We start from the raw sequence: 23,344 nt of genomic DNA on the forward strand, positions 1-23,344 counted from the left end.
AAAGAAAATAGAAATAAATATATATTTGAAGTTTTCTGCTTTTTTCTCTTGTCTTTCTGCTCTGTGGAGAGTTTCAGAAAATAGACACCCTTTCTGGCCATACTTCTGTTTCTAAACTATTTCTGCTGTAATCTTGTCTCAGCATATCATCAAAGACAAATAGATGAGGAGGAAAGGGACTGGAAATTTTATGGAGATGAAAAGTATATTGGGGGTAGCATCAACAGCTTCAGTCCTAAATGTTTCTTCACCTCTCGTAATACAAGAAAAGCAGAAAGAAACAAGGGCTTGCCTAGTGCATGCTTTTCTTTCTGTATTCCTCTTCTTTTCCCTCCTTATCCTTGTGCCTTTTCCTTCCTGCACTTTCTTTGAGCCAATAATCCCTTAGGCATTGTTCACCCCTTTGCAAACCAAAGCTTTGAAGGGGAGTTTGCTGCGGCCTAGCCAGACGTGCCGTTTGTGATGCTCAGAATGGTGCATTAAGTCAGTTACTTTTTTTAAAAAGTTGATCCAGTGTTTTGTTATAATGTATAGCAAATTTTGTGTAATTTTTTACATAAAGCATCACTTTGTATAAAGTGTCTGTTGTGTTATTTTAAGAAAAATAGCTGTGTACACATTGTAAAGATTTTTTTCCCCATGAAATGGAGTCTGAGTGACTCTGAAATTACAAATCAATGAAATTCTGTAATAATTGTGCCAACTTAAAAAATTATAAATTATTCCATGTAGTAAACATCAATAAAGACATCGTCCCTCTAAATCAAAAACCATAATTTAGATTATCATTGTCTATCTCTACTAAATGGAGGTTTTAAAATTAGCAGCTTCCAGAACCAAAGCATCTACAAAATTAAAGGTGGGAATTTTAGTGTTTTTCTCTCTAGTAATTACAGTTCAAAACATCTCTATAAAAATTTCTTGTACTTTGTCTGCTGATCTTGATTATTTTTGAATATTTTTCTCATTGCCGTATTTTCCTCTCAGTGTTCAGTCCTGAACGAGAAGCTCGAACAACTGCTGCAGGCTTTGCACACAGATTCCCAGGCTGCACCTGTTCTCCCTGGCCTCAGCCCTCTCATTGTGGAGGAAGATGCTGTGGAATCGTCCAGTGAAGAGTCCCTGGGTGAAAGCAAAGAACAGCTCGTGGATGACGTTACCAAACCTTCTTCCCAGAAAGCCGTCAAACCAAGAGAAATCATGTTGCGGGCGAATAGTTTAAAGAAAGCAGTGAGGCAAGTCATCGAGGAAGCCGGAAAAGGTACACATTAACAAGCTTTGGAAGAAGTTGGCAGCATTTCTACTGCAAGCATAACAGCGTCTTCATAGTGGTCAGATTGGACACACTCTTTAAAAACAAAATCTTTAAGGCAAGATAGAAGATAAAGTCATTATAAGAAAACTTGTACATAGTCTTATATATTGTAATAGTGGTAGTAAGAATCAGCATATTAGTGAGGAATAAAATAAAATATCAGAAATAAGTTAAATTGAAACATTTCTATCTAAAATATAAAACTAGTTTAAATGACATAGAAAAAATTTTAGATATAGTTTACTTAATTGGAATCTGTTGAATTCTTGAAGAAAGTCAAACCTGTAAACCTACTTTGAAAATATAGAAAAGAAAAATTTTTTTGAGACAGGGTCTCACTCTGTTGCCCAGGCTGGAGTACAGTGGCGTGATCTCAGCTCACTGCAACCTCCACCTCCCAGGCTCAAGCTATCCTCCTCCCTCAGCCTCCTCAGTAGCTGGGACCACAGATGTGCACCACCATACCCAGCTAATTTTTTGTAATTTTGGTGGAGGTGGGATTTCACCACGTTGCCCAGGCTGATCTCAAACTCCTGGGCTCAAGTGATTCACCCACCTCAGCCTCCCAAAGTGCTAGGATTACAGGCGTGAACCACTGCACCCTGCCAGAAACTATTTTCTTAACATTAATTTCCCAGATGTTTATGTTGCTTTATTAAGAGCTTATAAAAGCTCTGCCTTGTTTTAATTAATGTGTATATCAGTACTTCTCAGAATTTTAGCTATGGTCTGAATGTTAATGTTAATAGGAATAATTAATGTTCAAAAACCCCTTTATAGGTTGTAACTTGTATTTCATTCTCTAAAATCTTATACTTTACTTTTTTATTCTGATAAAAATATAATTTTAGCAACTTTAGTTTTTAATCTTTAGTTCTTCAGACCTCAACCCCAAGTTCATTGCTAAATAGTGTTTATTTGTGAATCTGGAATTTCTTTTAGCATATGTTTCAATTTTCCTTTCCTAAGCATATGTTAATATTAATGGACTTTATTTTTACCTATCCAAACTGTTTATCTTCTTACTACCTGAAGTTATGGATGACCCGACAGTTCACCCCTGTGAACCAGCTAATCAGTCCTCTGATTATGACAGCACAGAAACAGATGAGTCTAAGGAGGAAGCCAAAGACGATGGTTCCAAAGAATCACTAACTGGTGAGGAAACGGGAAAAAAATTATTTTGGAATTAAATAAAATGTCATTTTGCTTTTAGTTTTCAAAAGGCTGATTAGTTTGAAAAAAACTACTTGTATTTTTATTTTTGAAGAGGCTTTTTGGAAGTTAATGCTTAGATAGATATTCATGAATAATAAAATAATTAAGATTAGACTATTGTCCAGTACTCTCACATCCCTCTCTTATCATGTAATCTAGAGATGTAACAGTAAACTAAGGATTATAGGACTAAGGATGATTAAATATGTTGGTTTTCCTGAGGAAAGAGGAAAGAAACACTTAAATCATCTGATTTGAACCCATTATAGCTCACAGATTTCTTTGAGAATTGTAAGAAAGCTACAGCTCTCCTAACGCTCCAAATGCACAAAATTGGGCATGTAAGTGATTCAGCAGTCCCTTCAGTTCCATCAATCAGCCTTCTGGGTTGATAGTCCTTATTAGGCTTCAAAATCATAGGACTTTAAAGCAAGCTTTAAAATCACAGGACTTCCAATTACAGGCCTTGCTTTGTTGAAATTATTTTTGTAAGGAAAGGAATATGTAATCGCCTGAAGAATGTTAAATATTTTTCTACCTTTTAGATTTTAATTGAAAATGAATTTATACTTTTAATATTTTATATTGCCTAAGGGAAAAGTTTCTAACTTACTGGAATAAAAGCAGAAATTAAAATATTAATGAAGATGAGGCAACAAAAAAAAATAAATACATGGCACTTATGAAGTCAGCACCATTATATCAGAACTGTTTGCAGTCACAATGGACATTGGGGACTCTAGAAGTGGGAGGGTGGGAATGGTGGAAAAGCTAACTATTGGGTACTATGCTCTGTACCTGGGTGATGATGTCAATCATACCCCAAACCTTAGCATCACTCAGTATACTCAGACAGTAAACCTGCACACGTCCCCCTGAATCTAAAATAAAAGTTGAAATTATAAAAAAGGAAACGTTTTCATACAATGAAAAAAATCAAATTTATGGAGAGCTGACCATATCAGATTAACATTTTCTGCCTGAGCTCTGGCACGATGAAGACCTTTCATTCCCCATGTTTATGGCCGATTTCCTATAGGACTAGTAGTAGTGAGTACATTTTAAATGTTATGTGTTTGAAACATTACTTGTTAACTTTGAAAAAAATTAGATGGTAGGTTTATTAATATGTTGTTGCTGAGTTCTAGCTTTAATATGAAGCTAAATAAGTAGAATGTAAACTTAGTAAGTAAAAGGAAAGATAATTGATAAAATTATTTGAAATTTAAATACCTGTTTTTATCTTATTCTCAAAAAAATTTTAAAAATGTTTGCAATCATTAACTTTTTGCTTTTACTTTCACTACTTATAAACTTGGGCAAATTTCTTAACCTCTCTGTGGTTTTCTCATCTCTCATATGAGGATAATAATCTACCTACTTCATTGGGTTGTTGCGAAGGTTGAAAAGTTACTGTATGTAAAGTGCCTAGAATAGTGTCTGGTAGATAGTGCTGTCTGAGTGTTCACTGTCATCTTTATTGTTGTTATTTTTATTGCTACTGCTGCTGCTGCCACCAATTACATTAACTGTGAGAGAATATTTCATTGTATTTGAGACTCTTAAAGACTTTGAAATCAGACCTCATGGACCTCACATGTTCAGCATACAACCCAATGCAGGCATGTTCTAGGACCCTTGAAGCAGATGGCCACGAGCCTTAGGACCACTGACTTTCAATACACCCCCCTCTTATGGTCAGCTCTAATTGTTAGAAAGTCATTCTTTATATTGAGCTTTCTATTTTCTCCCTTAAATTTCTACCCATGATTACAGTAATTATTAGGTTTTATGAATGATAGTTTGACAGTAACAACTACTGGCCTTTATGTAGTGCTTATGGTTAGTTTAAGGAGCAATTTCATATACATTTCACTATATCAAAGAGGACTCTGCCTTTGGAGTTATTTCTCCTCTTCCTCCTCCCCCTCCTCCTCCCTTCTTTCTTCTTCTTCTTCTTCTTCTTCTTCCTCTTTTCTTTCTTCTTTCTTCTTCTTCTTCTTTCTTCTTCCTTCTTCTTTCTTCTTTCTTTTTCTTCTTCATGTGGCCGCCCTTAAATGATACCGAAAACAGCTTTGGTGGCATCAGACCTTCTCTCACCTTACATGTTCTTTTCCAGATGATTGACCCTAAAATTTCTCTACCAGTTTTTAAGTTGATGATTTTAAACCTTTTGTTTTTCTGGTTGCACCCATTTGGTCAATGTTTATCTTAAAATGTGATGCACTCTTTTAAACAAAATTCTTCAGATATTTTCTGTGGTGTATTAGCACATTGGTACCCGTACACTACTCATTCAGGACATTTTTGATGTTACAAAGACGACCCAAGACTTCTCTTTTTTAAAACCTAATTATAGTAGTCTACACTCATCCCAATGAACTTTTATCTTTTTTATTTAGATCCATTATTTCATCCTGTGAAGTCTTGTGAAGCTTGATTCTATCATCTTAAGTTTATTTCATCTGTGAATTTGATAAGCAGGGCTTAGATATTTTCATCTATTAGAAAGTATTGATTAAAGCAGAGCTGACAATGGCATCCTTACTATACACTAATAATTCCTCCTAAGATGATGGCTGTTAGGATTGGTTTGTCAAAGCTTATTTAATGGTTTTCCAACTGGTTATCATCCCACCTTACCATACTCTTAAACTTGACACTTCCATTGTGGCCTGTAAAGGAAATTAAAAAATACAAATATAGTGCTGTAAATGTTGATACTGAAATAGATGCAGATTTAGAAAAGTCTTTAATGGTACAGTATTTGGTCTTTATTTTGGCTAATAATCTGACTTGTTGGAAATCAGTAGCAATAGTGGAAGTAGAAGTATATGAAATACTACTTTTTGAGGCACATTTATTGTGTCATGTAATAATTCATATGTCTGAGATGTGAGACAGTATATTAATATGATTGATGAGATTATTTATTTAAGAAGAACCAGAAAACATTAATTTAGTTACCTGTAATGGAACATCAGTCTTAGTCATTAGTACACTCCCTGCTTTTTGTCAGAGTTGAACATCAAAAAGTTGTTTTTATGAGAAATTAGCCCAGGAGTCCTATCTATTTTAAAAAGGGGTGGCTGTTCTGTTACTTTACTGCAATGGGACTGGTTTTGAATGAGAGAATAGAGTGTAAAATTAATATAGTTAGCTTGTAATTAGTTTTAGGGAGAGTGAAGATAATTAAGTTTTAGAGTATTTTAAAATTGAGTTTGAGAATTACTGTTTCTTAAAAATACCTACCAGTAACTCCTAAATTGGTTAAAGGTACCATTTGCTCTGCATTAACTTGCCTCAGTTTAGAGTTAAATCTTTCTTTTTGTTGTTTACTTTGAGAATAATTATATTTTAGAATAATTTTTCACATGTATTGAACTTTTACAGGAATATGATAGAACTGTTTGGGCAAATCATCATTTTGAATAAATAATTAAGAAGTACAGGAAAAATATGTTAATTTCACTTGAAGATAGATGCTATTTTTCTTCCATTTATTTGTTTATTTATGAGCCAGAGTCTTATTCTGTCACCCAGGCTGGAGTACAGTGATGTGATCATAGCTCACTGTAACCTCAAACTCCTGGGCTCATGTGATCACTCCAGCCTCAGCCTCCCAGGTAGCAGGGACTACAGGTGCCTGCCACCATGCCTGGCTAACATTTTTGTAGAGACAGGGTCTCGCTATGTTGCCCAGTCTGGTCTTCAATTCCTGACCTCAAGCGATCCTCCTGCCTCAGCCTCTCAAAGCTCTGGGATTACAGGCATGAGCCACCACACCTAGCCTCTTCCATTTATTGAAGGCAATGTTAAATCATGTTTCATGTGTTTGCTCCGGGAATTACATTAATTAAATTTGATCATTCATTTGATATTTATGAGAAAAGGATTACATGGGTAGGGTGCATTATAACACATGTGTTTCATTTTCAAAAATAAGCAGACTTCAAAAGTTTCATTTATCTTTAAGTGTGAGTTGATCATATTCACATTATGAGTATTAGTGACCTTTAATTTTGGTAGACATCTATTTCTACTGATCTTCTATTTGAGATGAGGAATCAAGACTTCTGATTCCCTCCATGTAAGTCTCAAGAAAATGTAAACCATAGCTATGCATAATATTTTCATTTCTACTGATTGATTTAAACATTATTTTATGTTTTAAATTTATAGGAACTTGCTTATTTTTATAGCTTTATCATTGTCTCTTTTTAATCTGGACTTTTTGCCAACAGTTAAAACTGCACCTCGGTCTCCAGATGCCCGGGCAAGTCATGGCCATTCCCAACCTGATTCTGTCCCTGGTCCAGCTGTGGCAGCCAGCAAAGAAAACCTCCCTGTGCTCAATACCAGAATAATCTGCCCAGGTAGTCCAGATTCTGAAACATTGTGTATTTTTCAGTATTTCTGTGAAAATGTTAAGTATTTATTTCCATTACTGTGGAAACATGTTCTTAAAGATAAATGTTCTTTTAGTAGACTGTTCTTGTTATACTTTCAGTCAGAATCTAGGCCCCTAGATTCTTCCCTGTATAGCAGTTGCCTAGAAAGTATTAAAACACATGTTTTGGCCGTGCTCAGTGGCTCACGCCTATAATCGCAGCACTTCGGGAGGCCAAGATGGGGAGATCACAAGGTCAGGAGTTTGAGACAAGCCTGGCCAACATGGTGAAACCCTGTCTCTACTAAAAATACAAAAGAATGAGCTGGGTGTGGTGGCGCACACCTGTAATCCTAGCTACTCAAGAGGCTGAGGCAGGAGAATTGCTTGAACTCAGGAGGTGGAGGTTGCAGTGAGCTGAGATCGCACCACTGCACTCCAGCCTGGGAGACAGAGTGAGACTCCGTCTCAGAAAACAAACAAACAACAAAAAAACCACACGTGTTTCTGGGTCCTGCCCTGAGAAATTATGATTTGGTAGTTCTGGAGTGGAGTCCAGGAATCTGCATTTACTAAGTTCCCAAAGTAAGTCTGAACTTACGTTCTGCTACTTCTTAAGCTTTCCTTTTGGTGTTTTTTAGTCAGCATTCTGCTGAATCCTTTTAGTTTTAAGCCATAAGTCTCTCTGTAGTCATTTTTAGACAACATTGATGTAAATTATTCATAATTTTGGATTAGGCAGTGATTTCTTCGCTATGATAAGCACACACCACAAAAGACAAATAAATTGGACTTTACCAAAATTAATAGTATTGTGATTCAAAGGACACTATTGAGAAAGTGAAATGACAACTTAAGAATTTACAAATAATATATCTGATAAAGGTCTAGTATCCAGAACATATAAAGAACTCTTAAAATTCAACAATAAAAAGGTAAATATCTTGCTTTTAAAATGGGAAAGGAATCTAAATAGACATTTTCCCAAAGAAGATACACAAATAGCCAATAAATACACGAAAGGATGCTCAACATCATTAGTCACGGGGGGAATGCAAATTAAAACCATAACGAGTTGCCCCATTATGCCACTAGGATAACTGTGATCAAAATAGACAGATGATAACAAATATTGGCAAAGATGTGAAGAAATTAGAACTTTCATACATTGGTGGTAGGAATGTAAAATGGTGCAGCCATTTTAAGAATAGTTTCACAGTCCCGCAAAAAGTTAAACATAGAGTTTACATGTAACCCAACAATTTTACTACTAGGTATATACCCAAGAGAATTGAAAATACATGTCTACACAAAAACTTGTACGTGACTATTTATAGCAGGATTCACAATAGTCCCAAAGTGGAAGCAACCCAAACATCCATCAGTTGAATGGATAAACAAAAGTGATATATTCACACATGGAATATTACCTACCCATTAGAAAGAATGGAGCACTGATACATGCTATATAGAAACACTATGGAAAGTGAACCTAGAAGCCAAATGTAATATGACTGCGTTTGTATGAAATGCGCAGAATAAGCATGAAAGTAGATCGTGGTTCCCAAGGAACTGGAGGTGAGGTGATCGATGGAATGGAAAATAACAGCTAGTGGGTGCACCATTACTTTGCAGGGAAACGAAAAGGTTTTAGAATTAATAGTGATGGTTGCACAACTTTGTGTATATATTACAAACAACTGAATTATCTAAAAACTTTAAAAGGGTTAATTTTATAATATATCAATTGTATCAGAATAGAAATATTAAAAGAGAAAAAGAAAGATCAATCTGGAACAAACTGGTTCTGGAAAGGCCTTCAGATTTAGAAGCTGTGTTCCTATTCCAACTAGGAACCTTGGGATTACCCCTCTGGAATAAAGTTGAAAGGAATATGGCTAACCCTAAAACATCTTAGAAAATATTAACACTTGGCTTGGCTGGGCACGTGGCTCACAGCTGTAATCCCAGCACTTTGGGAGGCCAAGGCAGGCAGATCACCTGAGGTCAGGAGTTTGAGACCTGGCTAACATGGTGAAACCCCGTCTCTACTAAAAATACAAAAATTAGCCAGGCATGCTGGCACACTCCTTTAATCCTAGCTACTTGGGAGGCTGAGGCAGGAGAATCCCTTGAACCCGGGAGGCAGAGGTTGCAGTGATCCAAGATCATGCTACTATACTCCAGCCTGGGCGACAGAGTGGGACTCTGTCAAAAAAAAAAAGAAAGAGAGGGAGGGAGGAAGGAAGGAAGGAAGGAAGGAAGATATTATTAACACTTTCCTCTGGGGCAGCTGGAGTGTGGCTCTCACCTCTCCAAACTGTTCTTTATGCTTACTAAATTTATTGTTTTCTTCATTCATTTACTTGTTTAGACATAAAGGAAATTGGCATAAAGAAATATGCCACAGTATATTCAAAACTATGTCATTAAACAAAAGAACAAAATTCATTGTATTTGATAATTGCCTAAACATTAAAATAATGAATGATAATAATTCCCTAAGAAGAGCATAGTGCTGAGGAAAGGAATGTTTGCTAAAGAAAGGACTTGCTGGGCATGGTGGCACATGCCTGTAGTCCCAGCTACTTGGGAGACTGTGGTGGGAGGATTGCTTGAACCCCGGGAGATCGAGGCTGCAGTGAGCTGTGATCGCACCATTGCACTCCAGCCTAGGTAACAGAGTGAGACTCATCTCTAAAGAAGATAAAAAGAAAAAGAAGGAACTTGTTTTTCTAATTTCCTCGTGTTTCCCTTGTTCTTGTAGGTCCCTATTAGTTTGTCTCCTCTCCAGACTTTAGTGCTTCTAGCTTTCATATTGGGTTGAGTAGATCATAAAATTCCTTAGCTTTGAATACTGTAACAGTTAGAAAACTAGTTGGAAAGCATGGTGAAATAAATTTGAAGTAAGATAGAGGCTTCTTTTTTTATATTTAATACTATATTCTTCTAAAATTCACAGATACCTACTTTAATACTTTACTACTTATTCTTAAAACTAACAGTGAGTCTTCACCTTAATACATCTCTTGGTATTTTAAATTGAGTATCATTATCTATGGTTTGAGAATATTGAAGTGATAACTCCATGACATTTTGGGTAATTCCACCTTTATTGTAAATTCCTTACAGACTTAATACCAGCTTTTTTTTTTTTTTTTTGAGACGGAGTCTCGCTCTGTCGCCCAGGCTGGAGTGCAGTGGCCGGATCTCAGCTCACTGCAAGCTCTGCCTCCCGGGTTCACGCCATTCTCCTGCCTCAGCCTCCCGAGTAGCTGGGACTACAGGCGCCCGCCACCTCGCCCGGCTAGTTTTTTGTATTTTTTTAAGTAGAGACGGGGTTTCACCGTGTTAGCCAGGATGGTCTCGATCTCCTGACCTCGTGATCCGCCCGTCTCGGCCTCCCAAAGTGCTGGGATTACAGGCTTGAGCCACCGCGCCCGGCCTAATACCATCTTTGCTATAACAAAGGAAGTAACATGTATTTGTTATAGAATTATTTGTTATAGAATTATTGGGATGGTAAATGGGAAAGTGTCACAAAGCCATTCCTATTTAGGTCCTCCTCTCCTTAATTCTTTATATATATAGATCCTTGGAAGTGTCGAATGCCTTGTATTCACAAATGTCATTGTTCTTAATTTTGATTAATGAGAAGAGTAGGCACTGAAAACCATGCTTTTAAAAGTAAGATATTTGACATTAGGCCTGCATGGACTGGTTCTTTCTCTGTTTTTTTCTTAACACGCGATCCCATCTGTATTTGTTTTTCTGTCCAGGTTTAAGAGCAGGACTGGCTGCCTCTATTGCTGGGAGTTCAATTATCAACAAAATGTTACTAGCAAACATTGATCCTTTCGGCGCCACGCCGTTTATTGACCCAGATCCAGATTCCGTGTAAGAAAATGCTTTTGCAAATATTTTGTTTGGGTTCTTCTTGTTTCTTTTCAACATGAATTGTCACATTTTACACGTATTACAATAAATAGGGTCCCATGTATAAAAAGGATGATCAGAAAATTACAAAAGTTGATCATGCCAAGCACATGGAGACCTTTAAAATTCAGTGGTCTCCATGGTCTGTCCCTGAGGTAGGTCCTTTTCCAGCCCGCCCGTTCTCTCTGAGAGCAACCCTCTGGCAAAGGAAGGGACTAATAAATAGAACTGATGCTATTCCCTTTACCTCCTTTCTTCTCAGTCTTGCCAGATCTGTCATCTTTCCACGTCAGCTTCTAGGTTTATTTATTTTGGGAATCTTTTGGCCCACGCTGATCTCTTCCCTTCTTCAGACTCCTACAATTTTTTGGCAGTTCAAGATACACTTTCTTTTACTTCCTTTTTAAATTTTGCTTTTGTTATATCATTTCTGTAATGACATTCCTCAAGGACAGTACCATATTTTAAACGTTCGGAAACACCTAGAAGAATGGATTGGATCTAGTACTTTTTTGCTCAATAAATATTTGTCCATTGTTAAGCGTAGAAGTGGAGGAGACTTTCTAACGATAAACAAAAAAAAAGAGAGAGAGAATTGGCACCTGACTGTAAGGCCTTCCCATAATCATCTGCATTTTTCTGTGTAGTGAGGAACTTATATAGAAATAGAACTAAGATAATAATAAAAAAAAAAGAAATAGAACTAAGATTTTGTTACAGTTAGAGAAAATCACACCATAATTGTGTGTCTGTTTTGCCTTGCTCACCATCCCTTTATGTCACATGTACCAGAAATTGAACACATGTCCTGTGGTTGTAGACATGACACAGGAATAGGAAGTGATTAGTGCTAAGTTTTACAATCTGCTATAAGGAATGGAAGCTTAAATGGTTTTAAGTACTGTCTTGTGTACAAATTGTAATTGTTGTAATGAATCTGAAATTGACTTTGATGTACTTTTCCCTGTGATCATAGAGATGGATATTCAGAAAAATGTGTCATGAACAATTACTTTGGGATTGGATTAGATGCAAAAATTTCATTAGAATTTAATAATAAAAGAGAGGAGCACCCTGAAAAATGCAGGTAATTTTAGTAAAAGTAATAATGCTATTACATAAAGGTAATTTTTTCTTCATTTATTATCTCTTTTGCTTGCTTTGCCTTTAAGGAGTAAATAAATACAATGTCCTGAAATTACCTGCCAATATTTATTTTCAGGAGCCGAACTAAAAACTTGATGTGGTATGGAGTGCTTGGAACCCGGGAGTTATTACAGAGATCGTACAAGAATTTAGAACAAAGGGTTCAACTTGAGGTAAGTTCATCTTCAAGTAAAGATATCCCATATTATCTTACTTAAAAAAAAATATCATCTTGGAGCTAATTTGACCTAAATGCATTTTGATTAGCGATTAAATAAATATACAAGGGAAAAATGAATGTGATTATCAACTTTGTACTAAAGGAAGTATATACACAGGATATGAATGACACACTTAATTATCATCATCATTAGTTCCTGAAATTGGGGCTACTCTGGAGTTGTGGTGCCCCATGTAAAAGTGGAGCCAAGGGAGCACATTTATAGGAGAGGGTTTTTAATGGATTTAAGCTTCCAAATTCTGACCCAATTCTGTAATAACCAAAGTTTCGCAAATCCCTGAAAATAACATTGGAAGTAAATAGAATCTTTTAATTTAAATGTACATTTATTTTTTGCTCCAATTATTGCTAACGGCAAGTAAAATTAAAAGAGATTTTGAGCATTTAAATGTTTTACTGTTTTTTACTCATTTAAATAGGAAATTAAGGACAGAAAAAGTTATTTTATCTCTTCCAACAACACAAACAACAAGGCTGGGGATATGGCTCTGAAAAGAGTATTAATTTCTGTGAATTTTATTTTCTTTTACCTTTGATCCAGGACTCACTGTTGATGCTGATGGGCATGTCTTCCCGATTTTGTATCTTTTTATAACTCTATATTTTTAATTAAAGCATATCATACATATACAGAATTATAAAATCTTAAGTCTACAACTCAACAAAATAAACAGAGCATTATTATTTGGGGTATTATCCAAACACTGCAGTGTTGACTAATGAGGTATCTGTAGCTCATTCTTTATCAACTATATTTCCTAGTCAAGATGAGCCTATTATACTTTTCACTCTAAACATACAGCTGTATGATCAGCTGGTTTGATTTATTATTGCTTCTAAGATTTAAGATAGACTTACTGAATAAAAAGGTACAAAATCAGGAAGGTTTACATTTTGTAAATGCTATCCTTGACACCCCAGGCCCAGGTCAGCTTAGGTACCCTACTAATCATGTAATCATTCCTTTTCTTCTTCATATACCCTGGTTGGCCACACTTTTTTTTTTTTTTTTTATGGAGTCTCGCTCTGTCACCCACGCTGCAGTGTAGTGGCGTGATCTTGGCTCACTGCAACCTCCGCCTTCTGGGTTCAAGCGATTCTCCTGCCTCAGCCTTCCAAGTAGCTGGAACTACAGGCATGCACCACCACTCCCAGCTAATTTTTGTGTTTTTAGTGTAGATGGGTTTTCACCATGTTTGCCAGGATGGTTTCCATCTCTTGACCTCGTGGTCCGCCCACCTCGGCCTTCCAGAGTGCTGGGATTACAGGTGTGCCCCACCGCGCCCGGCCTGGCCACACTCAAGGACACATAGGAGGTTGTTTTTATCTTTGCTATCTCCAGTGTTTAGCACAGTACTGGCCCTGTTTTGAGGGGGAAATGGATGGCTAAGTGATCACTTTAGCATAATTCATTAAGTGCTGTGATCAAGCATAGCCAGCTATCTTTAAGGGTTGAGAAACTAGCTGGATCTGAGTGACTGGATGGTCTTAGTTCCTGGAAGAGCCTCAGCTCTTCAGAAATAGGATTAGTAACCTCTTCTACTGGTGGTCCAAATTTTGAACAAGATATCTTATTTCCACAGCTGCTTTGTACTCTTCTTTTTAAAAGGTTCTTAATCTTTTTTGAGTTGTAGACACCTTTGGCATTCTGGTGAAAATAGAGACCCCTTCTCAGAATATTGTTTTCAAATGCACTATATGAAATACAGACTTACAAAAGAAGACTTACCAATAATAATAAAATAAATTAACAACATATTTTTATGTTTCTGAAGAATAATATATGTGTTTCATCATTACCGTATCAAATAAAAATCTAATGGCATGCCTAATAAATACCATAACTTCAAAGTAATGATGAACTTATATTACAAGATATCTGAAACATCTATAATATAATATAAAAATGTCTCATTTCTATTAATGATGGAATCACATGTGTTACTAATGCCTTTTTCCCCCTACATTTATAATTGAGGGCAATGCTAAACTTCAGAGGTTAGTGAACATAAAGATACGGATTTTTACCAGGAAGTTAATAAATCGCCTGAATCTATCCGTGGACTACTGGTTTCTGAACCTTAAGTTAAGAACACTTAATGTAGATGTATATGTTAAATGATAAAAAAGGTACATAAAATGAGTAAAACAAGATAAATGAAAACATGTTAATATACATAAAAATAAAGTAGAAAAAGTAGAGCATTCTTTGCCATAGTTAACAAAAAATCCGTAATAATAAAGTAAATCAAAAAGATACGTTCTACTTCTAAGGACGGTGGAAGGCCTGTTGTCTAAAGAGTCATGTATCTGATGATGGTTCACGCGGGATAAAGGTGGAAAAGAGAGACCCACACTTTGGGAGGCTCTTTTCAGAGAGATGCCTTCACCAGTGGCCCTCCTTTTTGCTTTTTACTCTTACCTTTTTCCTCAGCTAAGTTTTCCTTCCCCTATTCTGTTGTGGATATGGAACAAGACTGACTTCATGTCCTAACTTTAAATTTGTGCAGAACAAAGACTTTGACTTTGGGTTCCCTATACACGAAATTGATAAAATAATGATTTTGTGCAAACCATAAATAAATGAGCCTAAGGTACTGTAAATCACAGTGTAAATAGAAAAGAACTGTACAAATACAAACTTTGTTTCCCAAGCCACATTGTCAGTGATTCTGATATATACCCAACTTTGAGAAATCTGGAGTGAGATTCAGAATCCTTTTGACAATGCTGGGAATTCCAGAAATGTGAAATAACATCACAGTATCATATTTTGCTACTTTTAGAGTAGAAATACCTTTCACATGTAAATGGAAGAATTGTATTAAAATTTCAAACATTTTTCATAAGAAGGATGATTTTTTTGCCCATAATATACCTAATTTACATGGGTCAAGCAGCCTGTTCTATTTGTTAACTGAAATAATAATTATATATTGCTTCAAATCCTGTAAGTACTAAAATACGTGAAGAAAAACAAATAGCTTTAAAAAATAGCCTTCATCTGTAGGCTATAATGAAATATGTGATTGAGAACAAATAGTTGTCTAATTCACATTTTTAGTTATTTCAAATCTTCCCATAATCTGTATCTTTTTAAAAAACAAAATAAATTTAGTTTATTATGTTAATAGTAATTTCTATCTTTAATTCATTTCCGTAATAACTAGTTGTAACTACTTTTTAAATCATTTTGAATGAAGTTTACTATATGCCTTCTACATATCACCTTTAATTCTTAACAACTCATGAGGTAGGTATTATTCAGTTCAAAAGAGTAAAGGCATTGCTTAATTTCAAACAGCTGATAACTGGAAGAGCCAACATTTCAAATCCAGTGTTTTTTCCATAAGACAATTTGTAATTATAACTGAAGAAGGAAATTTACGGACTTCCCATGTGTGTTCTAGGTGCTTTTCTTTACCTTATCTCATTGGCCTCACTGTGTGCTAAGAATTGTTAGCCCATTTTACAGATGAGCAAAGCAAAGCTCTGAAAGCTTAAGGGACTTACCCAAATACTAAGTGACAGAATTCAATCCAGCTCCACCATCTTCCCTCCATATCAGATTGTCCGGTGAAAGGAGCAGAGAAAACAGACACTAATAAGAAAAAATATATAGCTGCAGTTTTGTAGCATTTTGCAACATCGTGAACCACAAACAGAAACATGGGATGGCTAGGGGGCCAGCTCTGGTGGTGTGCACCTGTAATCCCAGCTACTTGGAAGCCTGAGGCAGGAGGATGGTTTGAGCCCAGGAGTTCGTGACTGCAGTAAGCTATGATGGCACCACTACTTGCCAGCCTGGGCGACAGAGCAAGACCCCATCTCTCAAAAATAATAAATAAAAATAATGGATATTTGGGGCTATTGGAAACATTTTTTAAAAGTTTAACACTCCTGAAGTTTTTCCTGGATTTAAGAAACTTTTGAATCATGTGAATTTGTTAATTTGTTGAATCTGTATTCCTCGTATTTTTCCTATGAGACTCTATGAAATGGACATTAATCAGTTAGATTTAGGTGTGTTGCTTAATATATGCATGTTCAGTTCAGCACTACACTTGGGACTTCCTTCTGAAAATGTTCATTGTTTTCCATACCATGTTTGCAAATAAAGTGCATCCATTTGGAAAATCTTTTTAAAATATTTCTTTTATATTTACAGATAGTATTTTTCCCCATTTTCTTTGTTAGTCATGATTTAAAGCAGCTTTTTCTAAAGCACATAAAGATATCTGTTTAATGTATTGAGTTGAGAAAAAGTTTATTATTCTGTTAAGTATTTCATATTTATTCATTGAACAAATATACATTGAGCACCAATTATATGCCAGACACACCCACGGGTGCATGGACCTTTGAATGTGAAAAGCTAAACCTGCTAATGGTTACCACTGTGTTTTCATGAAAAAGAAAAAAAGGAATTGTGAAAAATGCCCGTGAAGGTAAATCAGCCAATCCTGGCCTTCATCCATTACACCATTCCAATAAGCCAGTAACCCTGAGGTCTTCCCAAGAACTGACTTTGGCTGAATTAGCAAACACAAGCTTCTGTGTGATTCGGATGGTGAACGTTTTTTGCAGTACTTGGGGATGAGATTAACCTCCTATACGCCCCCACTAAGCTCTTATTCTTCCCCGTCCTCAGATTCACAGAGCAGAGAAGTCTCTTACGAGGTCATCTTGGACCAGCTGTAACAATTTCCAGATGTTTGCTGGTCTCTGCCCTGGATTTTCACCAGTTTACGTGGGGAATCAGAACCTCACTACTGAATAGACATTAAAGAAAATATTGGTACTCTTGACATTGAGACCTTTTCCTTCCATCTTCCCTAAACCCAAACCATCCCAGACCAGTGGGACTTAATGCTCTTTTCAATAAGATGTCCCATTACAGAAATTCTTCCCCTCACCTTGGTTTCTACCCTAGAACAAATTATTCTGTCACAGTCTCAGAAATACAGTTTATTTCTTTCTGTTGGGAAATCATTTTTACTGGGCATTAAAATGTAATTTTTAAGAAGCTATGTTAATTATTTTTAATATAAGAATTATTTAATGAAAATATAGCATCCATTGTAGGTGTGACATCTGCAAGCTCTTCTCTTTTAAAATGAAGGCTTAAACATTTCCACTGGATTTAAATGTTCACTTAGAAAAATGTCAAGTGGTTTGGTTTAAATGTTAATTAAAATAATAAGTATGATCCTCATAAAACGTGTGTAACATAATTATGATCATTTTCTTGAGTAATGTTTAAAAAATTAGTTTCATAACTGATTGTCTCCTTAATAGCCAACTAGGCTTTATTTAAGAGTTAATAGAATCAACAGCATTAATTGAAATTAATTTAAGAAACAACATTTATGAGAGAAGGTAACAGTTCTGCTTCTACTCAGTAAAAATGTATTCACATCCCTTCACCAGCCATATCCTTTTTTGCCATTTACATGGTAATTTACTTTTCATTTAAGTGATTAATGAGAAAGTAAGGACTGCAAGGAGCTTTCCGAGATGCATATATTTTTGCTTGACTTTGGTTCTAACTACTTGAAGTACTCAGCTTTGAGTTTCACCAGTCCCCAGGTGGTTGTAGAGCCCCAGCAATGTATGAGGGACTGTGAGAAGGGCTAAGTGAGATGGTTAGGATCAACTTGCTCTTACCCATCCTGCTTTCAAAAAGATGCCTAAAATAAGTACATAGAGGACCACAATGCAGGTGCAAGTACATAAGAGGCCCGAAAATGACTCGAGAAAAGGACTGTCTGGTTTTGGAGGAAAGAGGTAAAACATTTTTTTAAAAATCAGTTTTTTGTAATAACTTCTGCTATAGTTATTTATACTTCAAATTTTTTTTAATTAAAAAGTAAGATAAATGATTTGGTAATGTGTAGAGAGCAGGCATTACCAACACACTCTGCTCCATTGTCCTTCATCTTTAGTGTTTTAGTATCTTCCAAACTAGTGGTTCTGCTCTTTTTATCAAATCTCTACTTTTTTTTTTTTTACCTTACAGTGTGATGGGCAATATATTCCTCTTCCCAGCTTGCAAGGCATAGCTGTGTTGAACATTCCAAGCTATGCTGGAGGCACTAACTTTTGGGGTGGAACTAAAGAGGATGATGTAAGTAATGGGAGTAAATAGTTGGTTTCCTCAAAAATAATTATATCTCTGGAATAATTGGCTTTTTTAAATGTGCTATTGAATAGTAATTTAATTTCATGTTAAGTATTTTGCATTGGGAAAATGAGGCATGGAATAGATTTATTTAGGATTTTATTGTAACAGTCTCTTGTGGATGTCCTCTAACTTTTCTCATGTTGAAGATACAGATATCGTATCTTGCGATGGATGTCACAGTTTTCTGGAAGAACATTAAAGGATCTGCTTTTGGAAAGTAGATTTATGAAATAAGGAAGGGAAGATTTTACTTTTTAATTTTATACCTGCATCTGTTTTCTATTGCTGCTATAACAAGTTAACACAAATTTAGCCACCTCACACACATTTATCATCTTACAGTTGTATATGATGGGAGACTGGCACAGTCTTACTGGGCTAAAATCAAGGTGTCAGCTGGGCTGTTGCCTTCTGGAGGCTCTAGGGGAGACCCTACTTCCTTGTCTTTGGAGCATCTAGAGGCTGCCCACATTCCCCTCCATCTTCAAAGCCAGCAAAGGCAGGTTGAATCCTTCTCACATGGCATCTCTCTGATCTCTGCTGCTCCCTCTTCCACTTTTAATGACCACTGTGATTACATTGGGCCCGCCTAGATCACCCAGGATCATCCCCATCTCAAGGCTGTTTATTTAATCCCATCTGCAAAGTTCCTTTTGCTATGTAAGATAACAGATTCACGGGTTTGGGGGATTAGGACATGGACATTTTAGGGGGCAGAGAGGGGACATTATTCTGTCTACAACAATACCTTTTGGTACTTTTAATTTTCTTTCTTACTTTTTTTTTTTTTTTGAGACGTAGTCTCACTCTGTCGCTCAGGCTGGAGTGCAGTGGCACAATCTCGGCTCACTGCAACCTCCACCTCCCAGGTTGAGACAGTTCCCCTGCCTCAGCCTCCTGGGTAGCTGGGACTACAGGCATGCACCACTACGCCTGGCTAATTTTTGCATTTAGTTTCACTATGTTGGCCAGGGTGGTCTCGAACTCCTGACCTCAGGTGATCCACCCACCTCGGCCTCCCAAAGTGCTAGGATTACAGGGATGAGCCACTGCATCCAGCCTCAGTACTTTTAATTTTCTAAACTTGCGTGTGTATATATTTTTTTATTTTCAGAAATATCAAGAGGGCTCATTTGGCCGATCGGGTTTAGGGCTATTTTTGTTTTTCTTTTCGTACTTTTCTATATTAAAAAAGAAGAAAACACAACCTTACAAATGTAATTGTTGTGAAAAGAATGAAAGATAGGGCACAATTATCAAAGTATGTATATATCAGTAAAAATGAGAAGTGTGATCACAGTCTTTATTTGAAGTGTCACATCCATTGATTTTCAGTTTATGATATAATGATATAATGGTTCCTACTGATCTATTTTTCTCAAAAATCTTAAATGGACAGGTAGGGATTAAAGTATAAGATCAATTGGAAAGTATTTGTAATTTTCATAACGTAAATATATTCCAGTCCTATTTGAGTATAAGAACATCTTTTGCCTGCTTGTCACTATTAAGTATTTTGAAGGGAAGAAATCAGTGAGATTAAGATAAATAAAGCCAACTTTCCTTGAACACCTACTAGGTAGTCCGACAATGTTCTAAGAGCTTCACATTCATTATTTAATATCCACATTGCTTATTTGATTTTTACCACTGAAGAATCTAAGGCAAAGTTTCCAGTTAGTACTAGCAGAGACAGGGTTTAAATTCAGGCAGTATAATAAAAAAATTACAAGAAATCATCAATGTTAGCAACTTTGTGTCCTGATATTTTCAGTGAAAGTTTTAATTAGCTTACTACTTTATACTGAAAATTGTTTCAGATGCATATTATTTATGATATGGTAAAAGAGAGAGTAAAAATGATTAGGTAATACAGCCTACATATAAAATTTTAGAGTAAATTAATTTTGTGAAAATGCATCTAATGAAAGACAAAATAAGTCTGCATAATTTTTATCCTCTGAGGTTTCTATTTGCATACTCTCAAGTTCCCTCAAAAGTTTTGTATTAAAATATAAAGCACATATGTATATTGCTTGTAAAACCTTGCAAGATTTCCCTTAGAACATATCAAGTGAACTGGATCATAATTTGCATCTTCATTAACTTTAACCTTATGAAACTCTGTCACCTTTCTAGGAAACTGTATCACCTGTCTAGTTTTTTTTAGATTTCCAAAACTTACATGTATCATCTTATTAACACATTTGAATTACGTATGAACATGTATTTAACATGTTTTATTCCAAGATGAACCATTTAGAAATATATTAGTTAACTGGTCCAAAGAGTAGCTTAATGAGAGGTATGAGTAGTATATCCATGTATGTTTGAAAACTCTTTTTAAAGTTATGTTTATGGTAAGTCATCTTCAGGGATTTTTTTATTGGATTATTTCCTAATAATATTTACTTAAATATATTATTAAATATATTAAAATTAATATATATATATATATATAGCAGTTTACATTGCTTGATGTGCTCTTCCCCTAAACATTCAGTAGAAGTGCAATGTAGTTTTTCCTTTCAGATATTTGCTGCACCATCATTTGATGACAAGATCCTGGAAGTTGTAGCAATATTTGATAGCATGCAAATGGCAGTTTCAAGGGTCATTAAACTGCAGCATCATCGAATAGCCCAGGTTGGTTTCTCTCATCAAACCTGACTGCGCTTCTTGGGCTAAGGAGGGTTGAGGGAATCTATTCTAAATGACTCCTACACTGAATATTCATCTATAATATTCAGACTTCATTGTCCTATCAGTTTTTACCATGTCATTTATAAGTGATAAAGCATAATATGCTATTCTGTAGAATAGTCTAATACTCAAGCCTGCATATAGATTTAGTGTCATTTTCTCCAAATGATTCGTACTGTAAAATAATTTGTTTTATTTCAGTGCCGTACAGTAAAAATCACTATATTTGGTGACGAAGGAGTCCCAGTGCAAGTGGATGGTGAAGCATGGGTTCAGCCTCCAGGGATTATCAAAATTGTGCACAAAAACAGAGCACAAATGCTAACAAGGGACAGAGTATGTAACAAAAACATTCTTCTAGAATATTGTCAGGTTTTTAAAGACTCTGAGATTGTTACGAAAAAATAGAAAACTAAAACATTTAAATTGTCTGTTAAATCTGACATTTAGGTCTTGGTGGTTTGAAATATGAACAAATATTTATTTATTTATTTAAGTAGGAGTTTATTTTTTAGAGCCATTTTAGATTTACAGAAAAATTGGGCAGAAAGTAAAGAGAATTCAAATTATGTTCCTATATACTTCCTCCTCCCCCTTCTTCCCTACACATGTAAATTCCCCTATTAACATCTTGCATTAGTGTGGCACATCTGTTACAACTGCTGAGTCAATACTGATTGGTTATTATTAACTAAAGTCCATAGTTTCCATTACTCTTTGAGTTGTACATCTGTGGGTTTGGACAAAGATATAATCACTTGTATTCACCATTGCAGTATCATACAAAATTATTTCACTGCCCTAAAAATTCCTTGTGGTCTACCTATTCATCCCTCCCTCCCTCACCCTTATTCCGGGCAATCATCGATTTTTTTTTTTTTTTTTTTTACTGTCTCTATTATTTTCTTTTTCACAGAATGTGTGTTTTTAATTAAGGTCAATCTTTATCAAAGAAGACTGCTAATATTTGCCCCATCTAGTATATATAAAATAGTAAAGATTAAAGAATAAATTGAAGCAATAGTAAAGATTGAAGCATGAAATCTTTTTTGTGTGTGTTTGTTTTTTTGCTTTTGTTTTGAAACAGTCCTGCTTCATTGCACATGCTGAAGTACAGTGGTATGATCATAGCTCACCACAACCTTAAACTCCTGGGCTCAAGCAATCCTTCTACCTCAGCCCAGCTAATTTTTTTTTTTAATTCTTTTTTGTAGAGATGAGGTCTCACTATGTTGCCCAGGCTGGTCTCCAACTCCAGGCCTCAAGTGATCATCCCACCTTCAACTAATCTCTTTTTTAGCTTTTAAATGATGTATTCATGATCATTGACTGCACTACTTTTCATGTGTTGCAGTACATTGGAAAACTTTGAAATGTCTTTTTTATACTTGTGATTTATTTGAGGAGTCATTAGAGAAAAAGCAATTGTAGTTTTATTAAAGTACACATTTACTTGGACCTCTGAGTTCAAAACTAACAATTCATGACAATATTGATTTTAAATAGGCCTTTGAGAGCACTCTGAAATCTTGGGAAGATAAGCAGAAGTGTGATTCTGGTAAACCAGTTCTCCGAACCCATTTGTACATCCATCACGCCATTGACTTAGCAACGGAAGAGGTGTCGCAGATGCAGCTGTGCTCCCAGGCTGCAGAGGAGCTCATTACTAGGTAGGGGGCTCTGCTGGCTTTTCAGGCTGCGGGAACTCTGGTCTCAGCTAATTTTTGGTTTTTTAATCTTAACACATCGTTTCAGTAGTGGTATCAAAAAGAGATGCAATTACTCTTCTTCGCACAGCACTCTTTCCATTATTGCTTATTTCTCCATTTTATATATAGTCTTCACACTATACTGCCCACTGTCATGTTGCCTTCTAATTACTAATTAAATGTTTATGGAATGGAGAGGGAAGTCTAAACACTAATCCTGTTCCAGGGGAGAGTCAGGAGCAAAAAGAATAAACAGACTTCAAAAAGCAGTTTCAGACAAGATATTAGAGATATTTTGAGACCACACATAAATTAATTTCAATAGACAGGAGATAAAACACAAGTCCTATGAGTATTAAACAAATAAAAATCACTATGACCAGGGAAAACTTCAGAGGGGAGGAGGGACCATAGGCCTGTGTCTTACTTCCTCTTCACTTGAGTCTTATCTACCAAATGGGGTTAATAAGAGCTGTTTCACGAGGGTGTGTGAGGATTAAAT

The 23,344-nt window shown here is 35.8% G+C and overlaps 1 protein-coding gene across 12 annotated transcripts in view; it reads left to right on the top strand.

The window, feature by feature from the left end:
* The window catches only part of DGKH (diacylglycerol kinase eta), a 216,246-nt gene that overhangs the window by 161,092 nt on the left and 31,810 nt on the right, over positions 1-23,344 (top strand). For all 12 annotated transcript variants that reach the window (XM_021929569.2, XM_031655798.1, XM_031655806.1 and 9 more), the window contains 10 exons: positions 988-1,261; positions 2,351-2,473; positions 6,778-6,909; positions 10,703-10,820; positions 11,836-11,946; positions 12,082-12,178; positions 18,266-18,373; positions 20,963-21,076; positions 21,335-21,469; positions 22,640-22,803. In XM_021929569.2, the coding sequence (XP_021785261.2) occupies positions 988-1,261; positions 2,351-2,473; positions 6,778-6,909; positions 10,703-10,820; positions 11,836-11,946; positions 12,082-12,178; positions 18,266-18,373; positions 20,963-21,076; positions 21,335-21,469; positions 22,640-22,803 (1,376 nt within the window). The remainder of the gene's footprint in view (positions 1-987; positions 1,262-2,350; positions 2,474-6,777; positions 6,910-10,702; positions 10,821-11,835; positions 11,947-12,081; positions 12,179-18,265; positions 18,374-20,962; positions 21,077-21,334; positions 21,470-22,639; positions 22,804-23,344) is intronic.

The sequence above is a fragment of the Papio anubis genome, chromosome 15 (assembly GCF_008728515.1).
Source record: "Papio anubis isolate 15944 chromosome 15, Panubis1.0, whole genome shotgun sequence".
In the NCBI taxonomy this organism is placed as follows: domain Eukaryota; kingdom Metazoa; phylum Chordata; class Mammalia; order Primates; family Cercopithecidae; genus Papio; species Papio anubis.